This window comes from Cottoperca gobio, chromosome 22 (assembly GCF_900634415.1).
Source record: "Cottoperca gobio chromosome 22, fCotGob3.1, whole genome shotgun sequence".
Classification (NCBI taxonomy): Eukaryota; Metazoa; Chordata; class Actinopteri; order Perciformes; family Bovichtidae; genus Cottoperca; species Cottoperca gobio.
In genome coordinates, this window is record NC_041376.1 from 11,309,036 (window position 1) to 11,323,232 (window position 14,197).

General features: G+C 42.9%; 1 protein-coding gene across 5 annotated transcripts in view; it reads left to right on the forward strand.

The window, feature by feature from the left end:
- The window catches only part of ttll5 (tubulin tyrosine ligase-like family, member 5), a 46,518-nt gene that overhangs the window by 17,603 nt on the left and 14,718 nt on the right, over positions 1–14,197 (forward strand). For 2 of the 5 annotated variants that reach the window (XM_029460386.1, XM_029460387.1), the window contains 14 exons: positions 1,930–2,024; positions 2,676–2,723; positions 3,616–3,723; positions 3,845–3,936; positions 4,473–4,535; positions 5,167–5,315; positions 5,592–5,847; positions 6,810–6,927; positions 7,358–7,504; positions 7,609–7,700; positions 7,840–7,988; positions 8,263–8,784; positions 8,867–9,045; positions 11,158–11,297. In XM_029460386.1, the coding sequence (XP_029316246.1) occupies positions 1,930–2,024; positions 2,676–2,723; positions 3,616–3,723; positions 3,845–3,936; positions 4,473–4,535; positions 5,167–5,315; positions 5,592–5,847; positions 6,810–6,927; positions 7,358–7,504; positions 7,609–7,700; positions 7,840–7,988; positions 8,263–8,784; positions 8,867–9,045; positions 11,158–11,297 (2,158 nt within the window). The remainder of the gene's footprint in view (positions 1–1,929; positions 2,025–2,675; positions 2,724–3,615; positions 3,724–3,844; positions 3,937–4,472; positions 4,536–5,166; positions 5,316–5,591; positions 5,848–6,809; positions 6,928–7,357; positions 7,505–7,608; positions 7,701–7,839; positions 7,989–8,262; positions 8,785–8,866; positions 9,046–11,157; positions 11,298–14,197) is intronic. The other 3 variants (XM_029460389.1, XM_029460390.1, XM_029460388.1) reach the window with 2 other exon arrangements.

A 14,197-nucleotide genomic window follows, 5' to 3' on the forward strand; every position in this document is an offset into this window, starting at 1 on the left:
AAGTTTGTGCACACTCACAAAAATAGCTGTATGACTTCATAAAAGGAGCTCCAGTGTTGAGAGAATAAACCGCAGACTTCATTAATTAACATTAAATGACTTGCGGACAAAATTGTCAACAGAGGCCTTAGCTGTTTTGTAGCCATTGAGCTTTCTTGAGGAACTGGATCCGACATGTCAAACTAAAGCAATCGTTCGCATGAAGATGCAACAAAAATGCCAGGCCCAAGGCAGAGATAAACACTGTTTATACAACAGTGTTTGTAGCAGGGAACGAGATGAGTCTCTGTTATGTCTCCTCCCCTCTTAATTATTGAATTATCACGCAGAAGAGCTTATAATATTTTGTGATGTTAAACCAAAGAGAATCTCTTACCTTGCCCACATAGAGAATGAAGTACGCATGTAGCAAAAAAGAGACATATTTACCAAACTTTCTCATCTCTTGATTATTTAACTTCACTTAATCCTCTGATTTATACTTACTACCACTCACAGGATACATGGAGCCAGTGATTAGCAGGCTTCCATCTAAACTGGCACTGAACCTTTAAGTCTGTCTGTGGTCTCAGCCTAATGATATTAAAGGAATGGCTATGTGTGTGAGTGCACATATGCGCGTGCGTCTTACCCTAGGCCATGCTGTGGCTGGAAACCCTCCCCTCCGGCTCATTAAATGAAAGCGTAGAATCATAAATTGCCAGTTATCTTTGGACTGAGACGTTACTGCGGGTCTGGGGAAAATGAGCAGTGGCATGTAAAACATAGCACATCTATTATGTACCAAACAAACTAAGTCGCTGTTGGCTGATAACACTTGGGCTGCATCCCAGACCTGTAAATAATGACAGCATTCCATTAGCATTCATTTTCCGCCTGTGTGAAGCTGTCAGCTCCGTGTTGCCCATGTTTGTAATAATTGTTGTGTTTAGGCAAGAGAATGGCAGGGGCCTGATTCTTACCTGACGGCTTGGATGAGGTAGTACAAACAGCCTCCAGCTCCAAGCTGTCAATGGACTTAATTTACTTTAAGTGTGACTGCATGATGCCACATAAACATATTTCTTTAACATTTCACTTGTGTGTTTGAATTGTGTGAGAATTAATAAACAGAAGATCAGAGAAGTACATCTTATTGACTGGGTGGGAACATTTTAGTGGGAAATGTAAATTACAAAAAATGTTTCCCAACCTTATCAACTACCACTAGAATGTAAATGTGTGGAGCTGTATGAATCCAAAGTAGTGTGTCCCAATAAGAAAACATATCTTCTTTCCTGGTTCAAAAAAAGTAAAAGTAAAAGTTGATATTTTGGGAAAATATGTGTATTTGATTTTGGCACAGAGTTAGATGGCAAGATTGATACCACTCTGTCTGTTATATATGAGGCTAGAGCCTGTTAGCTTAGCTTAGCATAAAGGCTAAACAGAGGAAACGGCTAGCCTTGCTCTGTCCTGACAGTAACATAAAAGTGCACAAATGAACACGTTTTATATTTTTTTATGCGTGAATAAAATGTATGCTAAGCTAAGCTAAGCTAACCAGTTGCTGGCTGTAGCTTCATATTTAACAGACATGTTTGAGAGTGATATCAATCTTCTCATCTAATGCTCGGTAAGAAAGCGAATAAGCGTATTTTCCAAAACGTCAAACTATTCTTTTAAGCAAGGTCGCTATTTTAAGCAGGGTGTCACTATATCAAAACATTTCTTCCCCCTTCTGAAATCAAATATAATGTGTTTAAGTTAGCATGATATTGTTAAAGATATTGTTGATTCACATGTAATGTATTGCCTCTGTGTCCCTCACTCTGCTGTGGGTTTCTTGCACTAACATTAAAGATCTGATGCAATATATGAAGGTCATGGGAATGAGTAACACCTGATGTCATTGATATACCCCTTTATGGCTCTTCTGTTACCCCACAGGCTTTGTGTGTCAGGACCCCCTATCGAGACAACCACGCTCTGACCGAGTCCCCCTGGACCCCGGCCTCAAATACCCAGCAGCACAAAGAACACAGGTACTGGATGCTCACACACACACACACACACACACACACACACACACACACACACACACACACACACACAACACACAAACACACACACACACACACACACACACACACACACACACACACAGCGAGAAGCTGAGCCAAGTGTTGCACTCATTCACCCTTCCTTGTGAAACATTCCCATTCTTGTCTTCATCTCTCTGTTGCTTACAGTACATTCCTGCCACTGCCATTAAGCTCTTCTTCTACCCTCATGGAAAATTCACTGTAATGCAAAACAACTGCTAATATAATTACACTGTTTGAGTGACATCAGTTTGTAAGTGCTACACTCTGTGGCTTATTGTTTTATCATTTCTAATCAAGTGACTAATGCTCTCTATAGGCCTTGTTGCCTAATGATGCCACAAAAGCTAATGCACTTGGCTCCCTCCACTTGACTACTGCACCCAGATTTGGCGCAGGATCTGCTGGAGGGAGATTACTAAATCAGACAGATTTCTGCTCCACCTTATATTGTATAAAGGGCCTGTTTAGACATACAGTAACAATGTTTCATTGTTGCATGTCGAAGGAGCTGTATGCGGCTTCATAAAGGCTAGACCGTAAATGCTGATGCGCACCCACCACTCACTGTCTTCACCCACTGCCTCTTAGAAACCTCTTTCTGCACAGGCAGCCACTGCACACAGCAGAAACAGAATGGTGAGTTGTCTTCAGACTCAGACATATTAATCTTCTTTTGCCTTGTTCCTTTGCAATTCCCTGACGCCTGGTACATTACCGGTAAGAAATTGCTGCTTTTTCTTATTTGATTAAGTGGCTTTACTATTTGTCATAGTGACAGACAGAGACCGAGTGGATTGTATCGATTCCTAATGCTATATTTAATAGTATTATCATTACATTAGCAAAGTGTCCTTCGTAAGCAAGTGCTTTAAATGCTGCAATGCACCACTTGTCCCAAAACTCAGAAACTTTGTTACACAGAGTAACTCATAGACGTACCTAAAACAAGCCTGATGCTAAACCACAGAGGCTGTTGTAGAACCACAGGGACCTTCAGAGAAGCTTTCCTCTGATTAGGGGCAACATACTTTTTTCTGAAGGATTAGGCCGTGTCACTTTTTGGCTGCCTTTGTATCCCCCCCCAGCAGCGTCAGACAAATTAAATGTAATCCCCCCCCTGCTATTTAGATGACAAATTCTGTATGTGATCCTGTGGGATTGTGCCCCTCTATCTGGCCCGAGTTCCAACCTGCATGCCAAAGTTGTCAATCATAGCCTGGTAGTGCATGCAGTGGGGAGGCAGCCAGGAATGCCAATGCATAACAAAAATGTTTCATTTATGTGTCAGGGAGAAAGGAAGAGAGGGTTTTATTTATTTTTGGTTTTGCACATTTTCTATTTATAAATGAGAATTGTGTTTCAGATGAGTTGTTTGTTAGTGACAGGTAATGTCTTGCGCTTACTCAAATTCAATTCAAGAACTGAATTATTTTTTAATATTGGCAAGTATTTATGTTGGAAAGAGCAATGACACGACGTGGTTGGCATTAGTTTAGAGTGATTTCGTCTGTGCTTTTCTCCCCTGTAGCGGCAGAGGCCCGCGTCAGCCGGTAACTCAGAAACAGAGGGGTCGAAAGACAAGTTAGGAAGTAAACCGGGCCAAGGAGACAGCACTCTGAGCTTGACTGCCGAGGAGGTAAGGGCTTTACGATGGTAGTGTGGGACGTTGTGTGTGTTGAATTAAGACATTCCAAGACTAATAAAGTGAAAACTTGTGTCTATTTCAGAACTTGTTTTCTTTCCTTTCACAAATATAGATCAAAGTGCTGAGGAGGATAAAGGAAGAGTACGAGAGACGAGGAGGCTTCGTTAGGATCTTCCCCACCGCAGAAACATGGGAGCTCTATGGGTAAGCTGAGCCAACAAGGAACAGACACACACTTGTAGTCCCCAAGGGGTGTTTGTCTATAATGTTACTAGTTATTAATACTGTATTGGAATAAGTGGGGCACTTAGGATAAATTAATATAATCAGTGCCTGATGCCAGACCACACGACTCCTCCTGACTGTCACTAATTGAACCGCCAGACTAAAGTGTAACTACAGAGTTGCTTTTTGTTGAAAGGCTTATATCGGACAGTGGCTTTATTTTTAAATGGCAATGGAGCCCATATTAGAGAGGAAATCTGTTTTTGTGCTTACAATTCCTATTCCTATATGAGGATCTGTTGCTTGATTAGATCCATGGCTCTATTAGCAGCAGGGATTTTGTGGCATTTTTAAAAGCATATTATTTAGCGGTCTTGGGAATTATTGGTGCATTTAACAGTGGCTGCTATACGACAGACATTTTTAACACATTTGCCGCAAGTGAGGAGGTCGAGGCTCATTGAGGCTCCTGCCTTTATGATTATTGTAATTTGCTTATTATCTTCTTCTCTCAGTGGATATCTGGAGTCCAAGACATCAATGAACTACATGTTGGCAAACAGACTTTTCCATGGAAGGTAAGCATTTCCATTGTGGTTGGGGAATAAATCTCTCCATCAGTTTGCGGAAAGGGGTGAATTGTAACGTGGCGTTTGTTTGGTTTTACGATTGGATAGGTGAGAGGAACAGCTGAGAAGACGTAGCACAGTCAACTTTTCCAGCGCGCGCCCAATGTCTATGTGGCACTGCGGCGGCGGCGAGTTGGGGGCAGGAGGGGAAACACAATTATAGACGAACTGTGCCTTTTTATTGAACCACATTGTTATTGTAATACATCATGCATTTATGTTATTTGAATCAGTATGGGCTTGCATGTTTTAACCTCAGCTTTTACTATTGCATAATATTGTCTGGAGATTTGGCCCCCAACTAAGGCCCATCTAGGAGTTTTCCGTAATCGTTAGGTAGCCAAATTAGGGAGACGTTTGTTGCTGTAAGTTATTATTCTCCATTTATCCACTCTCCTTTGGACCATCACGTCAGCTTCTGGACAGGCTGCTCAACCACATTAATCTTTCTCAGTACAGGCTTCAGTCAAAGTTAAAATGTGTAACTGTGGCTCTGCTTTGTGATTGTTGACGATATAACGCATATAAATCATTAAAGTTGTTGTTAATACCACTGTGTATGTCTTGTTCTGTCTCTTAGGAATGTAAACGGGAATGTGCAGCTGCAGGTGGACGCCGTCCACGGCTGTCACGTTGTCCAGTACGAGAGGAAGCTGCTGTCTCTGGAGGCACGTAAGAGGAGACAGCGCCACCTGACTCATCGCTCTTCTGCAGGGAAGAAGAAATCGGGTAGGCCTGATGTGTTCTGCCTCAATTCAGGAAACCGCTTTTTTTCTGCTGGAAAGAGTGTAGCTAAGTGGGACGACATCACAACCTAATGCACTTTTGTTTCAAATAAATAACTCCCCTGTGTCACGGTAAGGTTTGCCAAATATGACTCTAACTGAGTTCCTTTCATTGCTGCAACATCAGAAACCCTATTTCGAGTGTATGTGTGTATTTTATCCAAAATGGCAGTGATACAAATGACATTTGTCTTTGCTTTTGAAATGCTGCATACCTCAGGGAAGGAATCCAAGGCCTCCCCGACCGAGAGCAGCAGTCAGGAGGGAGAGGAGTGCGCTCGGGAGCAGAGAGAGGAGGTGAAACAAGCCCGAGAGCCAGTCTCACACCGGGCTTTGGTAGCAGAGCAAAGAAAACAAGTGGCCACACCACTGGAGCGCTGCCACAGCGAGGCTCTGTCCAGCTCAGAGGCAGCCATGTACAGTGCCAGACGCAGAGTCAACCTGCTCAACATCCTTCAGCAGGGGTGGGACCTCAGGTCAGTCTGTATGCTGGGCCGCAGCTGCTCTCATCTTCTTCCTTACTGTATTTACTTCTCCCTGCTTCCCTATTTAATGAGGAGAAATATGAAGTGCAGTAATCCACCTACCGGATTAAAAGAAGAAGAAATTGATGCCATCTTTACATAGATTATGTTTAGATCAGTTCGTTGAAGCATTACCCTTGTGTGCCGATGTCTTTATGTTTCAATCCTCACCACAGGTTGATCCACTGCCAAGTGGTCAACAAATGTTCTTTCATCATTTATTTTGCATGATCATGATCGTTCTGCAAGAAAGCTAGATAGCATATTCTGTGGAAGCTCGAGCCTGACTGAAGTGAAGGGAGTTGTGGTAAGATGATATCAACATAAATAATGCTTAGAAACATCTTCACTTTTCATATATTCTTTCATTTAAGTAAAGATAGTATATGTTCTCTTTACTGTCATACGATAAGCTGTACACAGTATTATGCCTTAGTGCAACAAAGACTGCGGTCTGATGTTGATGTTAAAAGTGTGCCTGAAATTATAATTGGAGGAGGAATTACTATAACAAGTCTGAGTTTGTAGAAATTCCTCAGAGCTTGCCAGGGCAGTGCATGAAGCAGGGACATTATAGTGCAGCGTATCATCGTTTGTGTTTGACACCTTCCTCCAAACATTTTCTTCATTACAATGTTCTGACGGTACACTTTCCAGGTTCACCCAGGTCACAAAGAGAGTTTATCATTTTGACACCGAAGCAGGACAAGATACAGGATGTTTCAACAACTTTTGGCTGAAAGTGATACATACCTGTTTTCACTTTCTCTTTTTTTTTTTTCTCTGGCAGCTAATGAATACATCAATGAGCATAATAATAATAAAGTATGCATAATGTTTATTATCAACTGTTGTTTCGTCTTCCCTTTTCCATTGCTTTACCTATGGCAGCTTTTGCTCTCTCTCCTCTCCAGTAAAGTGCAGGCCCGGGCGGCTTTTTCCTCATACCTGCAGCGAGTCCAGCAAAGACTGCTGGCAGAAAGCAGGGCCAACGCCATCCCAGCTTGGCCAGAGAAGGACAACGACCAAATGGTATAATGATTTGTTAAATCTTTTCCTAATTGATGGACACGGGTAGAGAATACCTTGAGCATTGTTTCCCTTGTATGTAAATACATGATGCCAGATTTCCCCTTATTATTATTATTATGATTATTATACTGTTACTCATATGTACCCTGGCTGTAGCTGAAATGTGTTTGAGACATTTTGTGGCCACGTTGAAGGAAAGCGTGGTCTCTGTTTGGAAAGTCTGTATTATTACGGCCTACATCATCATCAGTGACCTCAAACCTTTGGGGAAAATCAATGTCATATCAAGTCGATCTCTCGGCCATTACATTTAAAGGTCACAAGGTTTCTAATGGCTTTGTACCCTGAGAGGAGAACACACAGGCAGCAGGATGAATCAGTTCAGGGAATCGATAAGATATTTCTCGTGAATGTTTTTTTGTGTGACCAGGAGCTGGTGATCCGCTTCCTGAGAAGAGCAGCCAGTAACCTTCAACAAGACATCCAGGTGGTCTTGCCCAGTCGCCAGCTTCCACTCCAAGACCGCAGACGCATCCTGTCCCACCAGCTCGGAGAGTTTATCCACTGTTACAACAAGGTGCCCGTTCCCAGACTGCGGCTTTACCGCAGAGATGATGCAAACATGGGAAAGATTATGCATACTGATTATACATGCTGTCTTATTCTTTCCTATCTTCTCAGGAAACCGAACATATGTTGAAAAAACAGGAGAACGGCAAAGAGGAACATTGTGTTAACCCCGGTGTGTTCAAGGAGTACATCACTGCAGCAAGGTTAGTGAATTGGCAAGCCCACTGACTATTGTTCAGTGCTTGGCTCATTGCTGTTCCAGTTATATATGCTACTGCCTGAAGAGTGATCTCAATCTGCTTTACACATTCATCTTCTGTCTTTCTCTTTTTTTTCCAACAGTGAAAACGATCTGGAGGAAGTTCTGACATTCTACACACAGAAAAATAAATCAGCCACCGTCTTCCTAGGAACAAAAGTCAGGAGTGTTAAGAAAGACATTCATGAAGTAAATGCCTCAGGAGACTCAGGCCACTGTGAGAATTCCAGAAGTGAGTTCCTCCTGTGTGTTTTTCCCGCCGTATTTTTGTAACTGAAGGTCTGGTTTATGTTTAATATTTTATCATTCAAGCACAGTAAACAGGAATTGTTTAGATTTGTAAGCCCAAAAAAAAGTAAAGGGAAAAAGATTGAGTCATCTGGGGGTGAAGAAAAGGTCAGCTTCAAACGATTAGCACTCATTGGGGGAAAACAAATGTGTGTCAGAGCCGAGGAATGGCTCACTGATGATAAAGGAGCTCTGGCTTCTTTCCTCCTTTTGAACAGCTCTGTCTGTGGCCAAAGAGGATTCCAGCGCTTCAGAGTCCTCGCTCTCCACCGGGAAAGTCAGCAGTGACCCGGACATCAAGGCCACTGAGAGACAGCCTGACGTCCAGGCCTCGCAGCACTGCTCCGGCTTTCCTTTGACTTTAAACTGCACGCATATTCATCTGCCGCACGGCTCCCCCGCCCCGACGTCCCTGCCTCTCCATTGTCCGCCACCACCGCCACCTCTTCAGCCACCGTCCTATGCACAGTCCTTGGCTAAGTCTCAGTTCTGCCATTCTGAGAGTCTGTCTAACCCTCCTGCATACACTCCTGCCCTTGCAGTCACACAGCCCCCCAGAGCAACGTGGACATCCGTTTCCACCGGCTCTAACACAGTCTGTACTGGGCAGCCGACCCAGGTGCTCAGGAGGATTCAGTCCTTTACCACATCAGCATCCAGCTCTGGAGCCGCCACTTCCCTCCCGAGTGCCACGCACATCTATAGTCAGAAGCTCTCTCGACCCACCTCTGCAGGCCAAGGTAAACTGCTATTCTACACACTGTTGTTTATCAAGTTTCCTCCCATGGTCTCACATTTGTCTTTTGTTATTCTGTACGTCAGTGATCAGGAGGAGCAGTTCCACTAAGCTGAAGTCAAACTCAGCAGGGACAATAAAAGAGTTAAACTCCCAAGCCCAGTCCAACCAGCAGGCCTTCATCTCAGCCCTGCAAAAGCTGGCTGACAAGCAGGTTGCTCGCCACTATGCCAGCTCCAGTCACATCAACCTGCTGACGCAACACGTGAGTTCATTAAGTTTTTACCTCCATAGCCCCACTGAGCCTCCAGCTACTCCCACCTGGAGCAGGAAGTTTTCATTGTGCTCGAATAAGAAGCTACGTTGAGTTATTAAGCAACTTGTAAACTGATCTGTGTAATGTTTCATATAAGGAAGAAGAATCCTGGCCCGCTGCAGTAGTGTCTCACTGTGAGGTCTCTAATATTTCTCTTTGTTGATACCTAAACCTGGCTGTGACCCCATGCTGATTGGCAGCATCTAGCTGCTCATTCGTTCGGCAGACCTGTTGGAGCCGGAGTGCCTCGCACCATGCACCTTCCTCCTTCTGTCCTCGGCTCGCCTGCAGTCTGTGGGCTGGGGTTGGTGCGGGGGTGGGTTTGGAACTGGGGTTTGTAGCTGGCTGGCCTAACCAGTGGTGAGCCGCATCAAACCTCAGCTCTGTGTGAGGTCTCATTATCAGATGCACCATGGGGGAGTGATTTCTGTTGATACTTAACAAGCAGCCACTTTTTTTGTGGTAATTGATGCTTATAAATAGAGGAATGTAGCAAATTGGCACTGAGCAGGGGAGCGGCAGCTCCATTGGCTCCATCACCACCTTCTCCTATATTCCCCAAAGGTTTGTCATTCGGCGTGGGGAGCCCGTCAACCTTTTCTCCTCCTCCTCTTCCACCTCCTCCTCTGTCTCACTGGATTTTTTTTTTGTCAAAGTTTTTTGTGATGGCACCAGACCACACAGACTGCACATTTTATGGCTTCCTTTCGACTGTTATTCTGTCTTTCTGAAAGGTGTTTGCTGTATTTCTTATGAATAGTTAATCCTGTTTCTTGGCAGCAGTTTATTTTACAGAGTAAAATAGTCCAGTGTTTTGCACTTAAAGGCTCAGAGTGCTTTTTTTCTTTTTTAGGACTCTGATTTGAAGTAACTTAAATCACTCGCTGAACTAAATGGAGAACATTGTAAACACAAACAACACTCTGTTGCACTAGTTGACCTCAAAGGTTTATGTTATTACTCACTCTCGTACTAGATCACATGTATATAAAACAGAGACTGAAATTGAGTAAAGGCAGGCATACAGTAGTCGCTTCCAAAAAACTGAATATACTCCCGTGCTCTGATGTGTGGATATGAATCCTTCCAGCGTGTGTGGTGTGTGTGTGTGTGTGTGTGTGTGTGTGTGTGTGTGTGTGTGTGTGTGTGTGTGTGTGTGTGTGTGTGTGCATATGTTTGTCCAATACTTCATTATTAGACATCCTTGGAACTCTGTGTCCCAATTAGAGAAGCCAATGTACATGACCTTAGAGTTAGACGATGGGCCATTATGGCAATTATACACACTGGATGGTAACTTTTCCCTATGTGGTAAATAACTATTTATTATGGTAGACACATGTACAGATCTCTTGTCATGATTTATGATAAAGGACAATTTGTCCAAAAGCCCACAAATATTGCCACCCACCTGTGTGTTTTCATTTCCTCAGTTTAAATCAACCGTCAGTAAGAATACGCCCAGTCTACCTTAATAAGTAACTTCGAGCTGAGGCCGTGTAGCACCATGCTGACACATATTTCATGTCGTACAAGGCTTGGCAGCATTACAGTTTTCACATTGAACTATTTAGTGCACAGGAAGAAATAAAGTAAATAAAACGCCACAGCAGTATAATTTATTCTCCCATTAGATTTCACAGAACACAATTCCCAGGGTAGTACAGAGCAGTACAGAGGTGCAGTAGTCATAAACAGATTTGGGCTGGCGAGTTATGATTGCTGATTCTGTCAGAGATGGAGAAGGAGGGAGGGGACCACCTGGATTTAGTGCTGAGCGGAGACTAGCTCTGCCATGTGCTGTGTGTACATTTCACATAGCCCCCAGAGAGGAGAGCATGAGGTGGTCGATGTGGGGAGGAACACAATATCAGTGCTTATTCATCAAGCCTTCCCATGGCCTTAGACTTTGGGACTAGTAGCAGAATGTTTATCTGAAGTGACTTAACTTAACAATGATTTTGTTTGTGATTAACCTTCATTTAGTTTATACAGTAAGTGTAAAGAAACATGGCTTTAAATTGTTGAATCATCTGTTGGAGCTTTCTCCTCTGCCCACAGTTAACCAACCTGAACCTGGCAAACAGGATGCTGAGCAGAGACAGCGTCACACTGAACCCTAAAGTGCGGCATACTGCTGCTACAACACAAGGGCCGGTGAAGGCTGTTCACTCTGGAACAGATCGACGTGGCAGCACGAGGTGAGTCCAAAGACATGTGGCATTATGCACATTATGCAGGGCAGTTTTATTTTAATTATTTTAAACAAGGAAAAAAACATGCAATTACATATCTCAGGGTGATATTGCATTTCAAAAAAATAGTTCTTTTGTCAGTGCAACTATTGATGCACCAATCCAATATGCCAGTTCGGAGCCAATGCTGCATTTATCAAGAGGATTGTGTTTCGGACATGATGTGACTAATCCTCATTACATAAAGTGTCTTCCTCGAAAACTCATTATAAAATTCAGTTACATTCATTCAGTCACGGTGGGCTGCTCGCTCAGTGTTATGTGCCACAACAATCACCGGCCTCATGTTATCTCAGATAACAATTATTCCGATGGGGTTCTTCATACAACTATTCTTCTTCTTTTTTACTTTGAGGGACTGTGCATAATAAGTATCTTTTTTCATTTACTCCCCATTTTTTTCTTCACTTTCAAAGATGGCCTACAGTACATATATATTTGGAGGACCTTGTTTACGTAAGCTCCAGAGTTGACAGTGTCTTTTTGTCACAGGAAATACAGCAACAGGTATTTTGTTTTATGTCAAAAAGTCAAACTTGACTTAACACTTCATATCAGAAAGAGGAAGGTACAATTTCTGCATTATTTTAAAGTCCAACTGAACTAAATTACATATATACCTGCTATGTAAATCACTTCCTTGTTCTCCTTGATAAAAATATCAGAAATGTATATCTTATTTCATGATAGTTTCACATTAATTAGACGGAATACATTTAAACTAAATGTGATTTCACTCAGTTTCTTTTAGTGGAAACTGTTACAGTTGCTTCTCTATTGCTCCACTTTTGCACTTGGCACACACCACATCTCTGCTACAGAGCTCCCTATGGTCAAATTTCACTATTGTGCTCAAATGCAGGATTTATTCGCCCTCCCCTGAGGCAGCAGAGAAGGAACAGTTACAGTCTCAACGGAGTTCAGTGTCGTGAGATGCTGTGCTGATGTACACTAACACAGACGTTGCAGTTAGTATTAACAGCCCTCCCTGTTTTTCAGAATATCTCATAAGGCCTAAAGAGTTGAAATAGTACAGTTGAGATTGAAGTGTTTAAAAGAAAGAAAAGCTGTTCACCTATCAAGTATAATTCACTCTGGCCAAACGAATGTCCTGACGATTTTCTGTCTAATCAACTTTACACAAGTCTTTACTGTAGACACTTACATTGTGGTAGCCTATTTGGTCACACTCAATAGAATCTAAATGCTGTTTTAATAGTCTCTGACAAATTTTTAGATTGAAGATTGTTAGTCTTTGGAAAAGGATTGCAGAGCGCCAACACTCCTCTGGGCAGGCTAGTTCAATAAGTGCCTGGAAATGGGCATTTTATTCTCTTTTTAATAGTGCTTTGTGGAGCTAAGTCACACTAGATTTGGCTGCTGAGTGCTGGGAGTGTGTGAAGCATGCTGGCAGCTTTAAACATTGCATTGGCAGGGTGGAGGCGGTGGTGAGGGGGCAGTGTCAACACCCACATAGTCTGTGTGCTCCAGGCTCTCACCTCTGCAACCATTGACAACCCCCCCCCCCCCCCCCTTCCTCACCCCATATCTCACCCTTCTCACATTGGTCTGAGGGGAGAAGGAAGGAAACAGAAGGACAGAATATGATCATGCTCTCTGGTACCGTGCCAGGATAATAAACCGGCTATTTGAAGGTGTAATTCATTGAGGGGTAAGCATCTGTGGGCTTTTATTTTGGTCTTGATATGTGAGTGACAATGTCTCAGACAGCTTGGCCTTGATCTTGGACTCTGTTTTTCCAGTCCTGCCCTTCCTTATGTATTGAGCTGTCAGGGAATTCCAGGAATGTCTGGCCTTTTCCCTTTTTTAAAATGCTTTTATTTCCACAAACCAAGAAGAGGGATTCAATAGAATGTATCATTTCACAGAGAGCCTCACGTAGCTTTTATATATGATACTGAGGAAACACAAGTCACCTTTTGATCTCCCATTTAACTTTACAGCTCTAGTGCTTTGATTGGATCGTACATTTATTCTCTGAATATATTCGTTTCCCAAGTATTTCAGCCTTTCCTGTCTTGTTTTGTCACTTCATTCATCACAGAAGACATTTCAGTACAGCTTTACATTTCATATTTTCATATTTCAGGTTAATATTTCATAGAAGGGTGAATATACAGAAGCTTTTGTTAGAAAGCTTATTCTAAATCTCTCCAAAAAATACCCAGTTCCACTTTATCTTCCCATGTGTCACTAGCTTGCAATACAGAAAGCTCTCTTGTACCCCAGCACTCCCAGCCCATGGTTTGGCGTTTACCTCTTGTTGCATTGAAATGTCTTTAATAAAATATTAGGATAAATTGCCTTGATTTCACCTCGGAGCTGTTTCTTATAACACAGAATTTTCTGTGTGCAGCGTCCCCCCCCCCCCCCCCCCCCTGCACTCGGGCGATGTTTTGTGCCAAACATACTGAAACTGTTAAGCACACTGGCTCTTTAAGCAACCACAGGGGTGAAGTATGATGGGTTTCAAAGAGTAGCACGGCTCTTTGAAGTGCCGCTGCCAGGATCTACCAGGTATGCTTCATCAGCACTCTTGAGAGCTGCTGCCTCACTCCAGTGTGTGCTGACAACCGGAGGGCTTTGAAACCAAACTGCGCGTCTTCATACAGCCACAGTGAGCTGGGGGATCATTTCCGGTGTTGGACCTCCTGAAACGTTTATGAAGATTTCCATTCACCGTACTTGTGAAACGATATGAGCAGTTTAAAAACACTCAGACAGTCAGACATTCAGACTACAGTCAAGGGGACGACGTTAAAAACAACAACCCTTTTTTCTGGTGTTTGGTTACTTCTGAACAGATACGTCGTCCTTATCATTGC